This window comes from Narcine bancroftii, chromosome 11 (genome assembly GCF_036971445.1).
Source record: "Narcine bancroftii isolate sNarBan1 chromosome 11, sNarBan1.hap1, whole genome shotgun sequence".
Lineage (NCBI taxonomy): Eukaryota > Metazoa > Chordata > Chondrichthyes > Torpediniformes > Narcinidae > Narcine > Narcine bancroftii.
Genome location: NC_091479.1, coordinates 90,840,955 through 90,860,381, shown reverse-complemented (window position 1 = coordinate 90,860,381; position 19,427 = coordinate 90,840,955). Strand labels below are relative to the sequence as shown.

At 39.4% G+C, this 19,427-nt stretch overlaps 1 protein-coding gene across 1 annotated transcript; it reads right to left on the bottom strand.

The window, feature by feature from the left end:
- Window positions 1-5,896: 5,896 nt before the first annotated feature.
- rps16 (ribosomal protein S16) lies at window positions 5,897-11,762 on the bottom strand. Its single transcript, XM_069904019.1, has 5 exons — window positions 11,597-11,762; window positions 9,458-9,559; window positions 7,108-7,204; window positions 6,178-6,225; window positions 5,897-6,084 (listed from the first exon to the last, which is right to left on the bottom strand). Exons 1-5 carry the CDS (start codon window positions 11,642-11,644, stop codon window positions 5,939-5,941), a joined length of 441 nt encoding a protein of 146 aa, XP_069760120.1. The 5' UTR covers window positions 11,645-11,762; the 3' UTR covers window positions 5,897-5,938.
- Between the last annotated feature and the right edge of the window lie 7,665 nt (window positions 11,763-19,427).

Below are 19,427 nucleotides of genomic sequence, written 5' to 3'. Positions count from 1 at the left end.
AAAATCTATTTTGAGAATTTTTCCCCAAATTTATTGCCAGATGAACCAGAAGGGTTGAGTGAAAGGGAAAAAGTTTAGGGGGAACTTCTTCACACAAGTGGTGGGAGTGTGGAACTACCTGCCATCTTAAGTGGTGAATGTGGGCTCAATTTTAACATTTAAGAATTTGGACAGGTACATAGATGAGAGAGGTATGAAGGGCTTTGAACTGGATGCAGGTCAGTGAGACTGGGCAACAAGGTTTGGCACAGATTAGAACGTCCGAAAGGGCAAAGGAGCCTGTTTCTCTGCTGTATTGTTCCATGGTTCTAGTACATATATGGCATCACATACAACCCTGAGATTCTTTTTCCTGTGGGCAAAGTGGAATAACAGTAAAGAACTAGAGGTGGTCAATAACTTTCATCCAATTCAATGGGTTGTTTTGAATTACTTTTCTGATAAAATGTTTATGTCCATCATGGGAGCAAGTGTGGCCTCATTTATATATACTGTCGCAGTTTTATTTGAAGACTGAATTTTTGTCACTTACTCCGTCCATCTTAAAATAACTCCGAGACCTTTTATTTTCATTTATGTAGTCTATTGCTGTCAGTGTTATACTATATTCCTGTTCCTTATTCAGTCCAACCCTAAATATCTTTGCAATTTTATTAGTAGATGGTCCCAAGGACCTCGAAGTATCATGGAGCCCAGTTAGTTATCACTGTCACAATTTGGACAATGGGTTCACCAAATCCAAAAACAAATCAGAATTTTGTAATTTTTTTTGCATGATAATTTGCAAAAAAAAATATATTTCTAGGCAAAGACTTCAATGCTGTATTTTGCTATTCAATGGTTGGCTCTACGCCAAATGCAAAATTCCAAAAAGGTTAATGTGTGCCTGTCCCAGTGCAACAAACATTTTGCTTCCTGAACACTTTTGGGTGTATTTTATGTATTTTGGGCTGATGATCATAAAAATCCTTTAAAAATGTATTATCAGGTTCAGTTTCTTTGTAAAATATAACCTACGTTTGTGATTTCCTGCCACATTTTAAATCTACTAGTATGAGCCAACAAAGCAAGCTGTTTTGGTCAGTCCAAACATGCCTGGGCCTGCACTCAGTGCGGGTGCCCTGCAAATGTTGTCTTAGGCCTGGGCATATTTGGAAGGCATTTAAAGATGTTGAGAATTTTCTTGGCAACCTCAGAGGATCAAACTACATCCAGCTGATTGACATGCTTCAGGCAGACAAAACCATTAAGTACAACATGTTGCAGAAAATTAATTTTCAGCATTTGCACTTCTTCCCTGCTGATCTTGGTGCAGTCGGTGACAAACATGGTGAAAGGTTTCATCAGGACATTGCAACCATGGGGGAAAAAAACTGCATCAGGGCAAATGCTGGCCAACTATTGTTGGACACTGATAGAAGATGTTGATGCGGAGTACAAATGAAAGTCAGCAGCTGAACCCTTTTAGGTCAGTCGAACTAAACAGGTGTCAGCATTGTTATGCAATTAAACAAGATAAATTCCATAAAATTTCATTTAACGATTCTCCAGCTTCCTACATGACACAGCAAATCTGAAATTATCTTTGTATTCAGCTGCGTTGTCTTTCGTAATTCCCATTTTTTCCAGGAATCAAACCTTTTTAATGTTATCATGAGCACTGCAAAGGTTTAAAGTATATATCTGAAGTAAATTCACAATATATTTTTTAAAATCCTTCTGCTACATCAAATTTACAGATTAATGTTATTTGATCCAATTATCTCCAGCCATTTCAAGAATCCTGTTCCAACTCACCATTGCAACCCACTGCATCAAGTTATTTTCCCAGCTACTCAAAAATGTGTGAACTAGTATTTGCCAGTGGTAATAAGTACTATATTTTAACCACATTGCCATCTCTGTGATTGAGCTTGTTATAGAAATTTTTGGTAATTAGGATAATCTGACATGTTCCTCGAAGAGGACTAAAGCTGCCTGCTGTAAAAACCAATTGTTACAAAAACTGAGGGCAGCATAGCAGTTATTGCTTTGGGTTCAATTTTGACCTTATCCATTCCTTCTGTACCATTTGGGGGCTCCAATTTATTCCCACATTCCAATGGCAAACTGTCTCCTTTTCACAAGATATAGGAGCAGAAGTAGCCCAATCAGCCCATCGAGTCTAATCCCCACATTCTATCATGAGCTGATCCATCCTCCCACTCAGCCCCACTTCCTGGCCTTCTCCCCACAACCCTTGATGCCCTGACTAATCAAATGCCAATCAATCTCTGCCTTAAATACACCCAACAATCTCACTTTTACAGCCGCCTGTGCAACAAGCTCCAGACTCATGACCCTCTGGCTGAAGAAATTTCTCTGCATCTGTCTTAAATTGACATCTTTTTATCTTGAAGTTGTGCCCTCTTGTCCTAGACTCCCATACCATGGGAAATGCCACATCTACTCTGTCGAGGCCTTTCAGCATTCAAAATGTCTTGATGAGGTCCCCCCTCATCCTTCTGTACTCGCAAGTGTAGTCCAAGAGCCAACAAATGTTCCTTATATAACCCTTGCATTCCTGGTATCTTCTCTAAACCCTCTCCAACATTAGCACATCCTTTTGTGCCTTTAAATTACATTAGTGTACGTTAAATAAATCCCCATCACCTTTGTTTCCATTTATAAGTAAACAAGTTGCCAAGGGGAGAGTGAGATTGATGAGATTGGAAAACAATATGAGCTGAATGTTCCCACATTATACAGAATTTCCCATTCTCCAATGTGTAAAAAAATCACAGCAAGGAGAGCTTCCGTCGTCTTCATCTTACAAACCATGTCACCATTCAATGAATCATTATCCATAATTTCTGCTTCAGCAAACAAGATGTCACAACCAAAGTGTCTAGGCACAACCACTATATAGTGCCAGGTAAACTCATCCTCAAACTGCGAGAACTGTTACAGCAAACCCCTCCCGTCTCCCACCCCGTAACTGGATCCATAATTTCTTAATCTGGAGGGTGCAGTGAGGATTTGTAATCACCCTTGATACCAAAGGCTGCCTTCTATACTCCCTGTGTACCCATGACTGTAGCCAAAGCCCCAGCCCCACCAATAAATTCAACAATCTCAATGACCAGTCAGAATTTAGAAGGGAGATAAAGGGGACCAGGAAAATAACCACTATCTCAATATTCACAAGGCTAAGGAACTGGTATGACTTCTAAGAGTGGAAATCACTTCCATCAATGGCACCAAGATCGAGATAGAAAGTAGTTTTAAATCCATAGGAATAAACATCCCCGAACATCTGTCCTGATCCAACTACCTGTATGCAATTGCCAAGAATGTAGACTTGTCAGGAATCACTTTGTGAGTTGAATGGCTCTACCCAAAACAGCACCGAGAGAATTGTGAATGCAGCTCAGACCATCACCCAAATATCCCTCCCCACCATCTGCACTTCCTGAGAACACAACATATTAGAGCTCAACTCCACCTCTCAGCAGGAAGATTTCAGAGTGTGAAATTACACACCATCAGATCCAAGAACAGGTTCATTATCAGACTCCTGAACAACTTCACATTTGTGATATTGCCCTTGCTCCATACTATCTCTCCAACTCTGCAGTTTGTTAGTGTACTTTTGTCAATTGATGAGCTGGACTGCTCACAAAAAAAAACTTGCTCACTTTATTTGATCTGACAATAAACTTGAATCACACCCTTATCGCTGCACTTCCCCTGTACATTTGGTAAGTTCAACATCTGCCCTTTGGTTTATTTCAATTCCATTATCCAGGGAACAGAGCATTCATTCCTGGTAAAAAAAGTAATTCACTCTTGCTTATAGTGTAAAGCACTTGCACAAAGTAGTTTCTACTTTTAGAAATCCATTGGCCATTTTGCAGAGTACAATACCTTGGTCCACAAGGGTCAATGTAAATTCTTATCTCACACATACTGACCCCTCCATCTTGGACCACTTCCAGTGTAACATAGCCCATTGCAAATTCAAACAGTACCTCACCCTGTACCAGGACACCTTGCTATCTTTTGGATTCCATTTGAATTACGATTTCAACTAACCACCCTTTAAGTGCTGGCTCGACGTTTCTTGAACCTCATGAGGTTTCAGCAACTGGACTCTTGCATCCCAATATTCAAAGCATTTTCCTCCCCTGCAATTTCAGTGGTTCTCAACTTTTTTTTTTAAAACATAGAACATTGCAGCATAGTACAGCCCCTTCAGCCCAATATATCTCAATTTTTCTTTCATCCATGTGCCTGTCCAAGTCTCTTAAATGCCCCTATTATTTCATCCTCCACCACCACCCATCAACGCATTCCAGGCACCCATAAATGTGTTTTAAAAAATCTTACCCAATGTCTCCACTAAATTTTGGTCCCTTCACTTTGTAAAATGTCCCACCCTGGGGAAAAAAAGATGCTGGCTGTCTACCTTATCTTTGCCTCCCAGAATCTTTTAAACCTTTAAGTCACCTTTCATCCTTCTTCACTCCAGAGAAAAGTCCCAGCTTTCCTCTGCTCATCCTGGCAAACCTCCGCTGCACCCTCTCCAAAGCTTCCACATCCTTCCTAAAAATGGGGTGACTAAAACTGAACACAATTATCAATGTGGTCTCACCAGAAATTTGTAGTTACATGACCTCACGAATCCTGAACTCAATCCCCTGACTTATGAAGTTCAGCATCCTATAGGCCTTCTCTTAACTATCCTATCAAACTGCGTGGCAACCTTGAAAGATGTATAGATTTGGACCCCAAGATCCCTCTGTTCTTCCATACTGTTAAGCATCCAACTATTAACCCTTCAGGTTTGACCTTACTAAATACACCATCTGGATTTGTCACTTTTGCACCCAACTCTGCATTCTGTCCATATCCATTTATAACCCAAGACAACCCTCAACAATATCCACAACTGCTCCAACCTTCATGTCATCCACTTACTGACATCTTTTCACTTACTAGTTAATTTTTATTTTAAAAATCGTAAAGAGCAGCAGTCCAAGTACAAATCCACGTGGAACTCCGCTAATCACGAATCACACGGCACAATACTTCCCATCCACTATTCTGCTTTCTACAGACAAGCTAATTCTGAATCTACACAGCCAAGATTTCATGGATCCCACACCTCATGACTTTCTGAATGAGTCTTTCATGGGGGACCTTATCAAATGCCTTACTAATAAAATCCATAAACACCTTAGATTTGCATTATACAAAGTAAATCACATTTCATACCTGCACTTTTACCTTTAAAACTTCAATTACCTATGAAGTGTTCATCCATCTTTATATTCATCAGTTGTGCCACTGCACATCGCATCAACAATAGCAGGGACCCAGAAATGCTGACATACATTTACCCCAAGTCACACCATCCATTCAATTTAACTGAGTCTTTTCCCCATTTTGTTTTGCCCCTTTCATCATGAAGTCACTATTTTAAACCACATTTCCTGTCAGTTTCCTGCAGCTTGCTTAGGGATCACCGTGATTTTTACTAGTTTCATTGCTGAGCCCCAATGAAATCTCAACTGTAAAAAAAAAAGCAGGAAGTGCCTACCTTTATATCAGCAAATCTTGGTCCATACCCAATAGTAAATTCCAAGGATAAGACATCCTTATGGATGATTGGAACAGTAATTAAATAAAAATTTAATTTCCACCTAAAGAATTTAAAATTACAGTATCTCTTCTTTCTGTAGAGGCCTGTTAAGTTGCACAATACTTTTTCAGATAAAAATGAACAGTTGCAAATTTGAATTATTTCAAAAGGAAATAAATATTAAGGCAAATCCTACAAACAATGACATGCTGACATAGAGTGAAAAGCATCATCACTTGATGGAACCATTTTAAAGATATGAAACAGTCTGTGTAAATGTTAGGTATTTATTGGCCACAAATTAAAATAAAACATTTAACGGTAAGATTTCTGGTAACGTGCACGGGCACCGGGACCACCAAATTTCTTGGCCTCACAACGACGAGGATCTGCAACCAGTAGAGTCCTGTCATACTGTATGAGGATGTCCTTGATCTCCTTCTTGGAAGCTTCATCTACATCTGCAGAGCAAAAACAGCCAGAACCTTAAAATTCCACCACAGAAACAAAAAGATGCAGAATTGTACAAGAGTAAGAAGCTGACAAGAACTTACATTTCTGGTAATAAGCCACCAATGCTTTAGAAATGGATTGACGGATCGCTGTTGAGAGAAAAATAATCATGTTAATTACTTTTAAGAATAGATACCCACCTCCTTTACCTTAACTTGGAACAGGAGTTTTTCATTAATGGACATTCCCTTCTCATTTTCTAACACCATCCTTTTCCTGTCCACCATTGTGCTATTCTTGGGGCTATTTTAAATATTTAATTCTGGGACTCAGTCATAGCTGGCATTTACCGACCTTTCACTATTTACCTTAGAACTGTAGACGCAAGGCAGTAAAGAATCAACTGCACAAATGCATCTAAATCAGAGATAACATCAGGTACCGATAAGTCACAAGAAAATCATCTAAAAAAATGGTCTCAACCCAAAACATTGACTAACCAATTCTCTCCATGGATGATGCCGGACCTGCTGAGTCTCTACAGTTTCTTACTGCTTGCACCAGATACATTTAGCATACATCTTTCCTAGTGGTTACTATGCCCAATACTAGCTTTTTAAAAAAAATTATATTTGAACTCCTCAGCTACCAGAGTACGATTCAAACTCCTGCCTCTAGATCAACAGGTCAGGGCTCTGAATATTAGTCCACTATCTTATCCTCTGTGTACAATTCAGTTAGGGATCTGAAACCAGGAATCAATGTCATGGATAGAACATTTTGCTTTTTCAAGTAGATAGATGCCGTTCACTCAATCCCATTCATGGCACCTTCCCTCCCAAATTCCCTGCTTTCACAGTCTATATAAACAGTAAAAAAACTAATAAAAATGTTTTTTTTTCCCATTAGGGAGGCAAATGTAGGTCATTTTATAGATTTGGGCACTATCTTTCTCTAAGCGACATGACTAGGAAGCACAAATACATTTGAAAAGGATCAGATGTACAAACATATATAGATCTGATAAATACCATAGATCTGAGATACGTGACCACCACCCTTCACACGAACTCTTATGTCGACACCAGCAAATCTTTCCTTGCCCAAGAGCAGAACTGGTTCCAACAGCTGGAAAGAAAAAAAACAGTATAATTATATACAGTGGTCTAGACCAGATATCCATATGCAGTTCCCTCAAGCAGCCAATACAACAAGGTTCTGCACGACAATGTATTCGCAGTTTTAGTGCAATCACATAAAGTTGGATGGGACAAAATGGAACAAACTCCACTGGCAACACAGCTTCAAAACACTTTGAAAATCCAATTTAAAAAATTAATACAATTATTTAAAAATAAGTTATTAAAAAAGTGAATATCAATATCCCACAATATGGGCCTCAGCCCAGAGAGAAATCCCGACATTTAATACACAGGGAATTACCAACAATTCCCTGCCACATTCAGGTCAACAAGAACCCCTGAACCCAACAAGTTATAAAGCGTAGCAAAAGGCAATCTTAGAACAGATTTTTTATACAAGGGATAAAAACAAAAATGAAATAACCAATGTCAAATCCTATTATAAAGAGATTTTCATCATAATATTTATCTAGTTTATTGTCATCCGATTGCACAAGTACAACCTGATGAAATGGCGTTCTCCGGTCCTCGGTGTAAAATGTGCACACACAACCAGGCATGACACACATACAGACAAACAAGACATATGCAGGACAAGTATTTAATCTACATAAATAAGCAAACACTGTTTCATGAATATGAGAGTCTCAGATCATTAGGGGCCGAGCAGTTCCCTTGTCGTTGATGGGAGCAGCTGAAGGATGCTGGCTCAGGAAGGAAGGGATCCTCAATGATTTTGCACATCCTCTTCAAACAATAATCCTGGGAGATCAGTTGACATGAGGGAAAGAAGATTCCAGTGATCGATCCTCCTCTCTGCCACTCTTATGGTCTTGTAGATTGACCTCCGATCCATTTCTCTGCAGCAACCGCACCACACTATGATTCAGCCAGTCAGGACACTCTCAATCGAGCTCTTATAAAGGATGACATAATGGTGCCCTGCTTCAGTCTTCTCAGGTAGTGCAGTTGCTGTGGCGCCTGAACTAAACTTCAAAATAGCCATACTCTATGTCATAATTTTTAATGAAAATCAATTTCTGCAACATTTGCCCAATTACAGTGGGCTTTAACTGTGCCAATGCAGTTTTCAAGGCGAGTCAGTATCTGTGAAAATGCACTCAGTTTAAGTAAAATTGACAAGCACCGAAACAAAATAACAGGCAGGCCAATAATTTTACCAGATACAATTGCAAAATTTCATGGATTAACATCAAAATATATTAAATAATTTTTCTGAATATAATTTATACAAGATGCAACTTTTTAAAAAAATATACATACATCAAACCACAAAGTAGGAGTTAATGCAGTGCCATCACCCGACTCTGAGACGGGAAATCATAAAAACACAATCTTGATTACACTGGTGCAAAAGATGCTTTGGATGAGTCATTAGACTGAACCCTGATCTTCTGGCCTGAGAAGTTAGAAGAAATTATCGCATAGGAAGGAGAGTTCACCAAATGTTTGTCTACTTAATCCCTACCAACAAGATTCAGCTACTGTTCAGGAGACAATAACATAAATAGTTTGCCTTATGTTTTGCCATGTGATATCATCTATTACAAAGAAAGTATTTAATGCAGATCATGATGAGATATCTACACACATGCAAAATAATTATTTGATTCAATTAAGTTGGGAACAGTGTATTGGCTCCTAATATCAATGTAAATTAACCCAGACTGCATTACAGACAGAGAGCCAAGTACTTTGTAACACTTCTCCGCTAATTCCAACCTTATACTATTATAATTCCACTCAATTAAATTATACAATACCCAGAACGTGAGGCACTATCAAATGTTCTGCTCCAAAACAAAGAAGAACAGTTGAAGATTGTGGGCTCAAATGTTCATTTCAAAATAGCGCAGACAGCACCCAGGATTGTATCCATTTGGTCAAATTATATCTCCAATAAACTCAATTTCTTGCAAATGCTCAATCCACAAAAGGAAGATATTTCATAATAAACTGCACATAGTAACACTCCAAGCCACTACTATTTACTAAACAATATTTATTTTATATATGTATACATGCACTGCATATGTATGGCTTGTCTGTATGTGCGTTGTGTGTTTGCACGTTTAGCACCGAGGACTGGAGAACATTGTTTCGTCTGGTTGATTTATACAATTAGATAATAATCTTGAACCTCAGTACACTACAGAATCAACAATCTAGTTAAAATACAATGGTGCCTTCAGATACATTCAAATGAAACTTCACTTACTTTGTACTGTAAAGTCTTTGGTTCAATCTGCTCCAGAGGCCTGCCATTCACCTTGATCAGGCCATTTCCCCTTTTGCAATGGGCAACAGCAGTTGCCGTTTTCTGGAAAACAACAAAGTTTTCAAATTGACAATTCATCCACAAGTCAAAGCTGCATTATGGATAAACTCAACCATGAACAGCACAAGAGCAAAGAAAATCCAGATACTCCGCGTTCATGGATAGAAACGGTCAGTCGAAATTTCAATAAGGTCCCAACCAGAAACACGATTGATCATTTTTATCCACAGACACTGCCTGACCTGCTGAATTCTTTCAGCTCTTTTGTTCACTCAAGATTCCACCATCTGCAGTTTTTGTGTTTCTTCGAAACACTGTAGCTAGGCTGAAGGAGATGATGTGTAATAAAATGCATCCTGGAAGACTTTGACAAGCCAAAACATTTTACTGCACAATTTTGTAGAGGATGGCAGTGGATGAGCATGGGAAACCTAGTTTTAAGAAGGAAGATATGGAATCTGGGTACATGCAGAATAATTAGTTTACCTGAGTCTTTGGTGAAAATGTTAGACATCCAAAATGAATAGATTGAAGCAGCCTGTAGATTTCAGAAGCAATAATCACTTAATAAACTGTAACTATTTAAGTCAAGAGGATACATTGCACAGGATGAATGTGGACTGAATAGAATCTACATTTAGTATTCATTAACTTTAACATCCATGTTTTTCCTAAAGTTCATTCATACCATGGATGGCAATGACCTTGTTTATCCTTACCTTCTGTCTGGAAATTTAGCAGTAGAGAAAATAGAATAAAAAGTTAAGTATGAACAGAATAAATGGCAAGTTTCTGTGTTAGAAAGCAACTTGTGTCATTTGTCCCTCAGGGATGATTTCTATTCATTGTTTAGTTAACTTGAAGTACAGACAAGAATGAAGCCAAGATTGAGACATAGGCTCATCATTGTCTACAAAATAATTAATACCGTGAGAAGGGTTCTTCTTCAATCAGACTGAAGATCTCTAACATTCATACAGCCTTGTAAAGACCACAATTTATTGATAAAACTGTTGCAATAAAAGGAAGGACCTTTAGGACCAAGAAAGGATGCTGTTATGGGGCCCATTCAGGCTGTTGGGAAGAGCCTTTCCCTTGGTGCATGCTTTCAATCTTAGCCTCTTCCCTAATGGGATGAGACATGAATCTTCAGAAGGTATGATATGGATTAACTATCTGAGGCAAAGACAAATAGTTAAAATGCATGTGTTTTTTTTTTATTTTTACATCAGACATGCAGCAGCGTAACGGGCCCTTCTGGCCCCGGCCCCCTCGCCTGTGCCGCCGAATTAGCCTATTCCAGCAGAATCATTGAGAAAATTGGAAACACAAAAAGATTGAGGAATGATAAACAAGCATGAAGATCAGATCAGATGTAGAGCTGTTTGATGCAGACTCTTTCACCCCCCCCCCCCCCACCCACCCACCCACCCCAGCCACAAGGTCAAATTCACAAGTGGTTAACACTTTAAAAGAAAAAAAAATCCATGAAAATAAGGGCACCAAGGAAATTTTAGATACTCCCGATTAACCCCAGTGCTGGATTTAAATGCCTCAATAGCAGCCGAATATCCCCATTCAAAATGCACAGTTCTCATGCTCTCAATTTTGTACAATTGGAGTGGTTTCACGTCACGAGGAGGAGCCCAAAGGCACATGTAAAAGTTCTAGCAGCTTTCAGACACAGGAAGCGTGCATTAGATCAGTGGGTCTCAACATTTTTTGCCCCCCCCCCCACACACCCCCCCCACACACCCCCCACCTTCAGAGACCCATTACTTGCCCTGAGGTTAGTCAGGGATTAGTTTAAGTGGTTTGGTGGGTGGGGGGGGGGGGGAGGAGAAATGGGTCGAGAACCACTGGAGGGGGATGCTCACCCCAAAGGAGGGTGGGGGGGGGGGGAATCAGGTCAGGGCCGCCTGCTCCTGTGACCGGCCAGGCCCTAGGCCCCATCACGGCTCGGGTTCCACCCGAGTGACGGAGTTGGGGGGGAACAGAGAGGACCGGCCACGTTCCGTTAGCGGCCGCCGGAGCCCGAGGCCTAGGCCGAGGCGGGAGAGAGAGGAATAAAAGGCTCACCTTCCGCCCGAAGACCTGGACAGACTGGAGGGGACCTTTAGCGGGCATGTTCCTCCGGTTAACTTAAAATAAAAGGGAAGCCGAGTCAAAGCGCTGCCCCGGGGCCCGATCAAAGGCTCAGCGGCGGCGGCGGAAAAGGACCGGAAAGGGGTTTCCTGCCCCCCAAATCACGGGCTGCTCAGTTCTCTTTTAACCCAATCCGCTTTTGCGACAGCTCACCAAGCCGAAAGACGATGACAGCTCTCCTGCTATTGGCTGCGAGCTTGGCGAAGACGCTGAGCTGTCAATCAACTGAGCGCGCGGAACCGATCAGAAGGCTTTAGAACTATGGGGTTTTTTTAATTTTAATTTTATATATTTATTTTAAATACTATATGTAGATATTACATGCATGTTGCATTGAACAAGAATTCACTGGCTGCGTGTCGTTGAGATGGCTGGCTCCGCCCACGCCCACCCCAATATCAATCCTGGTTTTCCCGCCTGACCTCAGAGTCACCTGAGGACCAGGGGGTGGAGCCGCCATTCATTTTAACGCTTGAAAGGGGTGTTTGTGCGCAGTCTCGATGTGCAATCAGTCACGTTACCTTTTTAATAGCATAGTTTTTGAAGCCAGGTTGACCCTCGGTCCCCAGGGCTTTCAGTGGCTGGAGAGCTTCCAGTCCTACCTGGTGGCCACGCACAGCACATTGCAATAAATAATCAAGGAGCAATGATAGCAATCTAATTTTACCTATTGAAACAAGGATTAATTAGTGATTCCCAGTGAGAGGTTCACCCAGGAGAGGAATCACAGTATGGTGGAATTTAAAATTCAGGTTAAGGGTGGATCTGAAACTACTGCATCATCAAATTAATCAAGGAGCAATGATAGCAATCTAATTTTACCTATTGAAACAAGGATTAATTAGTGATTCCCAGTGAGAGGTTCACCCAGGAGAGGAATCACAGTATGGTGGAATTTAAAATTCAGGTTAAGGGTGGATCTGAAACTACTGCATCATCAAATTAATCAAGGAGCAATGATAGCAATCTAATTTTACCTATTGAAACAAGGATTAATTAGTGATTCCCAGTGAGAGGTTCACCCAGGAGAGGAATCACAGTATGGTGGAATTTAAAATTCAGTTTAAGGGTGAATCTTAAACTAATGCATCATCAAATTATTGTCTTACAATCAGTAGTACGAGGATGGAGATGAATAAATTGGATCACTGAGGGGTGAAAAGGAAAATCAGTAGTGGCAGACACTAAAGGAGACATTTCATAACTCTCAGTGAAGATAAATTCCAGTAAGAAAGAAATCCCTATGAGAAGGATGCACTGTTACAAAAGTTATGGAAGTTCATGCGAACAGAGAGTGGTGAACCTCTGGAATTTGCTACCACAGGCGGCTGTGGAAGTCAGACCGTTGGGTGTATTTAAGGAAGAGATTGATGGGTATCTGAATTGGCAGAAACATTCTGAAGGAGAGAAGATAAAGTATGAAAGTAAATTAGTGACTTTTTTTATTTATTTCCAATGCAGGATCAATGATGGGGCCTCCAATTTAATAAGGGTGGAGAAAGGGCAGATGAAGTTCAATCCAGATAAGTGTGTGATGTTGCACTTTGCGATGTTAAGTTTAAAAAGAGTACAGTAAGAATATTGAAGTAGTAATCTTGGTGTGGAAGTTCTTAACTCCATGAACCTGGCAATAGGGTTCAGTGAAAAGGGTGGTAAAGGTTACTGGTGCCCTTGCCATTATTGTTTGGGGCATTGAATATAAAACTCAAAGTTCTGTACATCTGTATAAAACTTCAGTCAGGCCACAATTGGAATACTGCATGCAGTTCTCATCAATGCATGGCTGGAGGGATATTGACAATTTGGAGAGGGTGCAGAGGAGGTTCCACAGGATACTACCTGGATTAGAAATCATTAACTACAAGATCAGTTTGTACAAATAGGTTGTTGTCTCTAGAGTGTCCGAGCCTGAGGGGAGCATAAACTATATCATATAAATTATTCACATAAATTCATGGGAGTCATGGATAATCTTTTTCCTCAGGAAGAAATGCTTTAAGGTGAAAGTGGGATAGTTTAAATATTTCCATTAGCTCCTTTCTCACACCTCCCTTCTCGCTCTCCACTCAGTCCGAGTGCAGGGTTTCAACCGGAAACATAACCCCCCCTCACAGGTGCTGGTGGAACCAGAGTTCCTCCAGCAGATTGTTTCTGCTCAATTCCAGCATCAACTTTCTTGCTTCTTTCTCATCACCACGGTATAGGCAGTATAGGTGATAAAAGCCTGGAAAGATGTGAGGATAAGATTAGCACAGTAATGTTACAAAATAACAGATAGCAAAGAGAGTTATAATCTGGCACGGTTGGTGTAGCAGTTAGCACGACACATTTACAGCGCCAGCAATCGGGACCAGGGTTTGAATCCTGTCTATCAAGACTTTGTATGTTCTCCCCATGTCTGGGTGGGTTTTCCCCAGAGGCTCCAGTTTACTCCCACCATTCAAAACTTACTGGAGGTGTAGGTTAATTGGGTGTAGATTGGGCAGCACAGACCCATGGGCAGAAATGACCTGTCACCATGCATATGTCTAAATTTTTTAAAAAATAATTAATGTAAAAAAAATTGTATTGCAAAGTCACACACTGCAAAAGTGCAAGAGATTCTCTAAGATGCTGCCCAGAATGGAAGACAGGCTGGGTTTATTTTGACTGGAAGGTTGAGGAGAAAAGTTATAAATGTTTATGAAATTATGTGGAACGTAGGCAAGATTGACAAGCATATTTTTCCTCAGGGCTGGGAGGGTATAGGTTTATAGTGAAAGAAAATAAATTTAAAAGGAAATCCAAAGAGTAATTTTTTTCTCCAAGAAGGTAATGGCTATTTAGAATAAGATGCTCGGGGAGCTGGTAGAGACAGAAACAATTGCAATGTTTAAAAGACATCTTGAAAGTTATTTGGAAAGAAAAGGCATTGAGGGTTATGAGCAAATAGGTTTAGCAAAATTAGGCGTCATGTTTGACATGGACAAGGTGGGCTAAAATAGACTTGTTTTTGTGATGTACAAAGAGGCAAATAAGGTAGAAAATGTAAAATCTCAAATAAAAGCAGAAAATGCTGGAGGAATTCGACGCATCAGGGTGCAAACTCCTAATGTAACTTTATCTATCTTAAACCTCACTGTTTTCTCCATTAAAATTTTCTTTAATCAGTATCAAATTCACTAATTTTTTTCCCTTGATTTCGATTACTGTTTTTTTTTCCACTGATGCTAGTTCTCTTCCTCTGCCATCCACCAACAAAAAGATACTCCAAGTCTTTCTTTCCTCCCCCCTCTCCCCATTAGAATTTTGTATCTATCCCTAATGGGTCCAAATTCACTTTTCATGATGTCTATAAAATTCTTTTTTTTAGTCTTACGATGTCATGCAATTATTTGCACACCCTTATGCACTCTTTGTATTCCAGTTTTCTTTATATTTATTAACAAAAGAACTTCATTAGTTTGCTTAACTATTCAGGAAGAGTATTTACATTTAAGAATTGGTACTGGTTAGGCTATATTTTGAGGATATTAAAAGTTATAATTGCGACATTGCACTTTGGGAGGTCAAGTTTAAGTATACTAATCTAAAGAGTTGTCTTGGAGTGCAAGTCCTTAACTCCCTGAGTCTGGCAACATAATGAATAAGGTGGTAAAACTGTCTTGCATTCTTGCCTTTATTAGTTGGGGAATTGAATACAAAACTCAGAATCAAAGAATCCATATAATTCAAAAGAAAATTACATGCAGAACTTATAAACACACTGAAAAATCGAGAAGCAGTTGATGAAAATAAATGTTGAAAAGGTTTATAATGAAAAAAAAACAGTGGAAATACTTCCAGCAATTTCTCCGTATTATTTCAGTTTCCATTGTTTATAATATTTTAATTCAATTCATGTTATGCATTTGGATCAGAAAGGTTGATGTCATCACAGGTGGCAATTATTATATCTTATGCAGAACACACAATTTCCATGGCTCCATTCCAATATTAAAGAAAAGTCAACAGTTAAAGAATTGGAAAGAAATCAAGTGTTGATTTCAAAGCAATAGAGACCTTGGGGCAAAACAGTTGTGACTGATTTGGCGGCAAGGTAATAAAGAGGGACAGGAGAAACAAAATGTAAGGTGCTATAGCCTATTTCAATGAACATCTGCTGGTCTCCCAGATTTACTCCTTTTAGAGTGGATATCTCAACTAAAGTGGAATCTGGTTTACAATAGCAAATTGCCCAAGGACAGCGAAGAGACACACCATATTACACAAGACAAAACAGTGGCAAGATTAATCTGCTTCTACTTTAGAACATCTAATCTTAGTTTGAGAAAACTGTTTTAATATATAAAAAAGGTTTGACTGCGAGTGTAATGAATATTACTAAACACGTGGCAGATTTAGGGTGGATGGGTTCAACATCTGCCGAACAGTGCTACTTGCATAGTGAAATAATTGGAGCGCACAGCACGTCGCAACAGTTGAAAATTGAAGGAGTCTTATTAGACACTACTTCAAGGCATAGGCAATATGTCCCAGGCATTATCAGCCTTACTCAATCCTGACTGGATGGGAGAATGGCCAGAGCTTTGCCAACACTCAAGAGTTTACATCCTTTATTTGGTATCAATAATTGGCACAGTTACAAAGTAGAATCTTTCATGTTAATATCCTTCAGCCCAATTGGTACATGCCAGTCCACATTAGCCTCCAACCTTCAATTGAATTCCAATCACCTTACATCTAGCAGTTAATGACCCCATGGTGAAATTATATGCCCTGGATAGTATTTCCTCATCAATTTAAATTGCTGGTGGTTTTCTCGAGTCTGTAGTTAATTTCTAGTAATCCACGAGAGCTCTGATCATTTGCACTAAGAAGATTCTACAAGAATCTAATATTTCAAATATAGAGCAATCTATCTATCAAATCCACATGTTCCCATGAATGTAATCTCACCTGCTCTCTTCCCTTTTCGCATGATATTGTAGAATATTCAACACCCATCCCAGCAGCCAGATCATTGATATTGATGACAAACAACAATGGTCCCAGCACCGATCCCCGAGGCACATGACTCGTCACAGGCCTCTAGTCTGAGAAGCAATCATCCCACACAGGCAATGTCAAATCCAGTTTACTACCTCATCATGAACACCAAGTGTCTGAACATTCCTGACTAACTTCCCTTAAGGGACCTTGTCAAAGGCCTTACTGAAGTCCATGTAGACAAGATCCACACCCTTTCCTTCAACTCTTCAAAAAACTGTCAGATTAGTTAAAAACCTATCATGCAAAAAGCCATTTTAAGAATTTTCCCACATTGAACCTTGCCATCCACGTGATTATTAAAATTGCCCATGTAAACTTGTCTCTGAAGGAAATCAGGGGCACACAACGCAGTCCTCATCAAGGGCTCAGTAGTGGAAAGGATCAAGAACTTCAAATTGCTGGTGTCAACACCTTCAAGGATGGTATATTTAAGTTTATTTATATAGTACATTTAAAACATCTCACATTGACCAAAGTGTTGTACAGATCCTAAGTTACATCTTAACTTAAAGCACCTTATTTAAACTGCAGTATAAAACTGGTACCTGGGGTTTAGAATTATGCATTCAACATGGTAACAATAATTACTTTAAAACACTTGCGAGTGAAAATACAACTTCAGCCTGGATTTAAGAGTTAAAGGGCTGATTTGATGAGGGAGGAATGTTGTTCCACAGTTTTGAGGGCTGTAATTGTGAAGGCCCGATCTCCCGAGTTTACAATTTGAACGCAGAACTGAGGGGTCTTGAAGTGGAGTGGGGCATTAGGAGATCAGCCTAGGAGGGGACTCAGCCATTCATGGCTTTGTAATCAAACAGGAGAACTGTCACTTAAGACTCTCATAAACTTCTAGCTGGTTGTATCACTGCCTGGTATGGAGCCGCCAGCTCTCAGGACAATAAACTCCAGAGGGTGGTTAACTCAGCCTGCGACTTCACAGGCATCAGACAGTCCATCAAGGACATCTACACAAGGTGGTGTCTTGAACAAAAAGCAGCCTCTATTCTCAAAGATCCCCACCACTTGCCCTCTTCACTCTGCTACCATCACGAAAAGGTACTGGAACCTAAAGTCGAGCACTCAGCAGCACAAGGAACCAAAGACACTGCCTTACTTTTTGTCCACTGGCATTGTTATTATTTTATTTTTATGGTAATAGCATAAGGTGGTTATATGAATGTTCGCCCTGTGACACTGCCACAAAACACCAAATTTTGTGACTTGTTCATGACAATAAACTCTGATTCTGTAATTGCAAACTCTGGTTACCAGGTGGTGCTGCAGTCGTTCTTCACAAAATGTTCCCACCGTTTTTGTGCAGTGCACACCCCTGGTCAGAAATTGAAATCTAACCCAAAAGAGAGGTTTAAAGTTAACAAATCTTTCTTGATGAATTATCCATTGGATATTCTTAATTTCTTTAGTCAGGCATAATTATTGAATTCAATAATCTGTCTCAGATGTATGTTTCATATTTTATTGCATCTGTAGAATTTGAATGGGGCAGGCAGACAGTTAATGCGAGTGTACACAGTCAATTGAGTAGGCACGCAGATTTTTATATCAGAGAACAAATATACATATCTGTCTTGCGGAAATTAGAAATGTATAACTTGACATGTTGATTCAGAACATTTTTCTCTTTTAATAACAAAATGTTTTTTTTTTAATTGCCATTTTCAGAATTTGGGTATAGAGAACAAGATTTATCTTTACAAACTGCAATGTCAGAAAATGATATTGAAACAGTGGAAAGAAGAAGAGGATGTAATGAAAAATGAGAATGTGTCTCAGGAAAAATAATGAACGGAGTAGCCCTCGTTGAGAAAAAGCTGAAGGCTAACCAAATAGAAGCATTTTAGAACAATGAAAAGTTTTAGTAAATCAAATCACTGCATAGTGGAAGCTCCCATCTCGATATCACCAATAATAAATGGCCATCAAAAAAAAATCTAGTAGAGAATTTGTTGGTGCAGACCTGTAGTGTTTACCATCTACAAATTGTGCTGCATTTACTCACTGAGGCTGCTCAATTGGCAGTTACCAAACTTGTAACTGCTACCCTCAAGCATTATGGCAGCAAGAAAAATAGAACATTGGCCATGTAAACATTCACTTGAATCATATACAGTTTAGCTGTCATCTAGTTAATATGCCATGCCACATTATCACAAAAATAAAATTCTATGCTAGATATATAAAAATACTTGGTCATAAACCCTTCCTTTGTGGGTTGCCCTACTATTAATTAACAATTTGTAATCTAGCAACATTTACTTACAAAACCTCAAATTTAGTTTTAATTTTAAAACTATTTAGTCTGCTGTGTGATGATTGTATGTATATTTGAAAATTAGTAGGACTGCAGCTGTTAGAAATGTAAAATATCAAAGAAATGCTGGGAAGACGCCAATGTCTGAAGGATTTGTTCTAACAATGTTTCTTTCAATAAATAACATATATTCAAAAATTGTACAATGATTTTTGAATGTGGCTATGTTAAATTTATGTGGGGAAATTGGTCGCCTTCCAGCTGGAAGGAACCAAAGATGCAGTTAACACAAAAGGCTCACATTAATACTAGAGGCAAAGTACAGATCAGAATATTACAATTAATAAAATGTTATGCCTGCCTGCTTTATTTGGCATCCATATCAATCTTCCTAATCTCAAGGGCAGAATCTTTCCTTCTGGGTGGCATTAACTCTAACCTCACTATTTGTGGTTGGGGAGG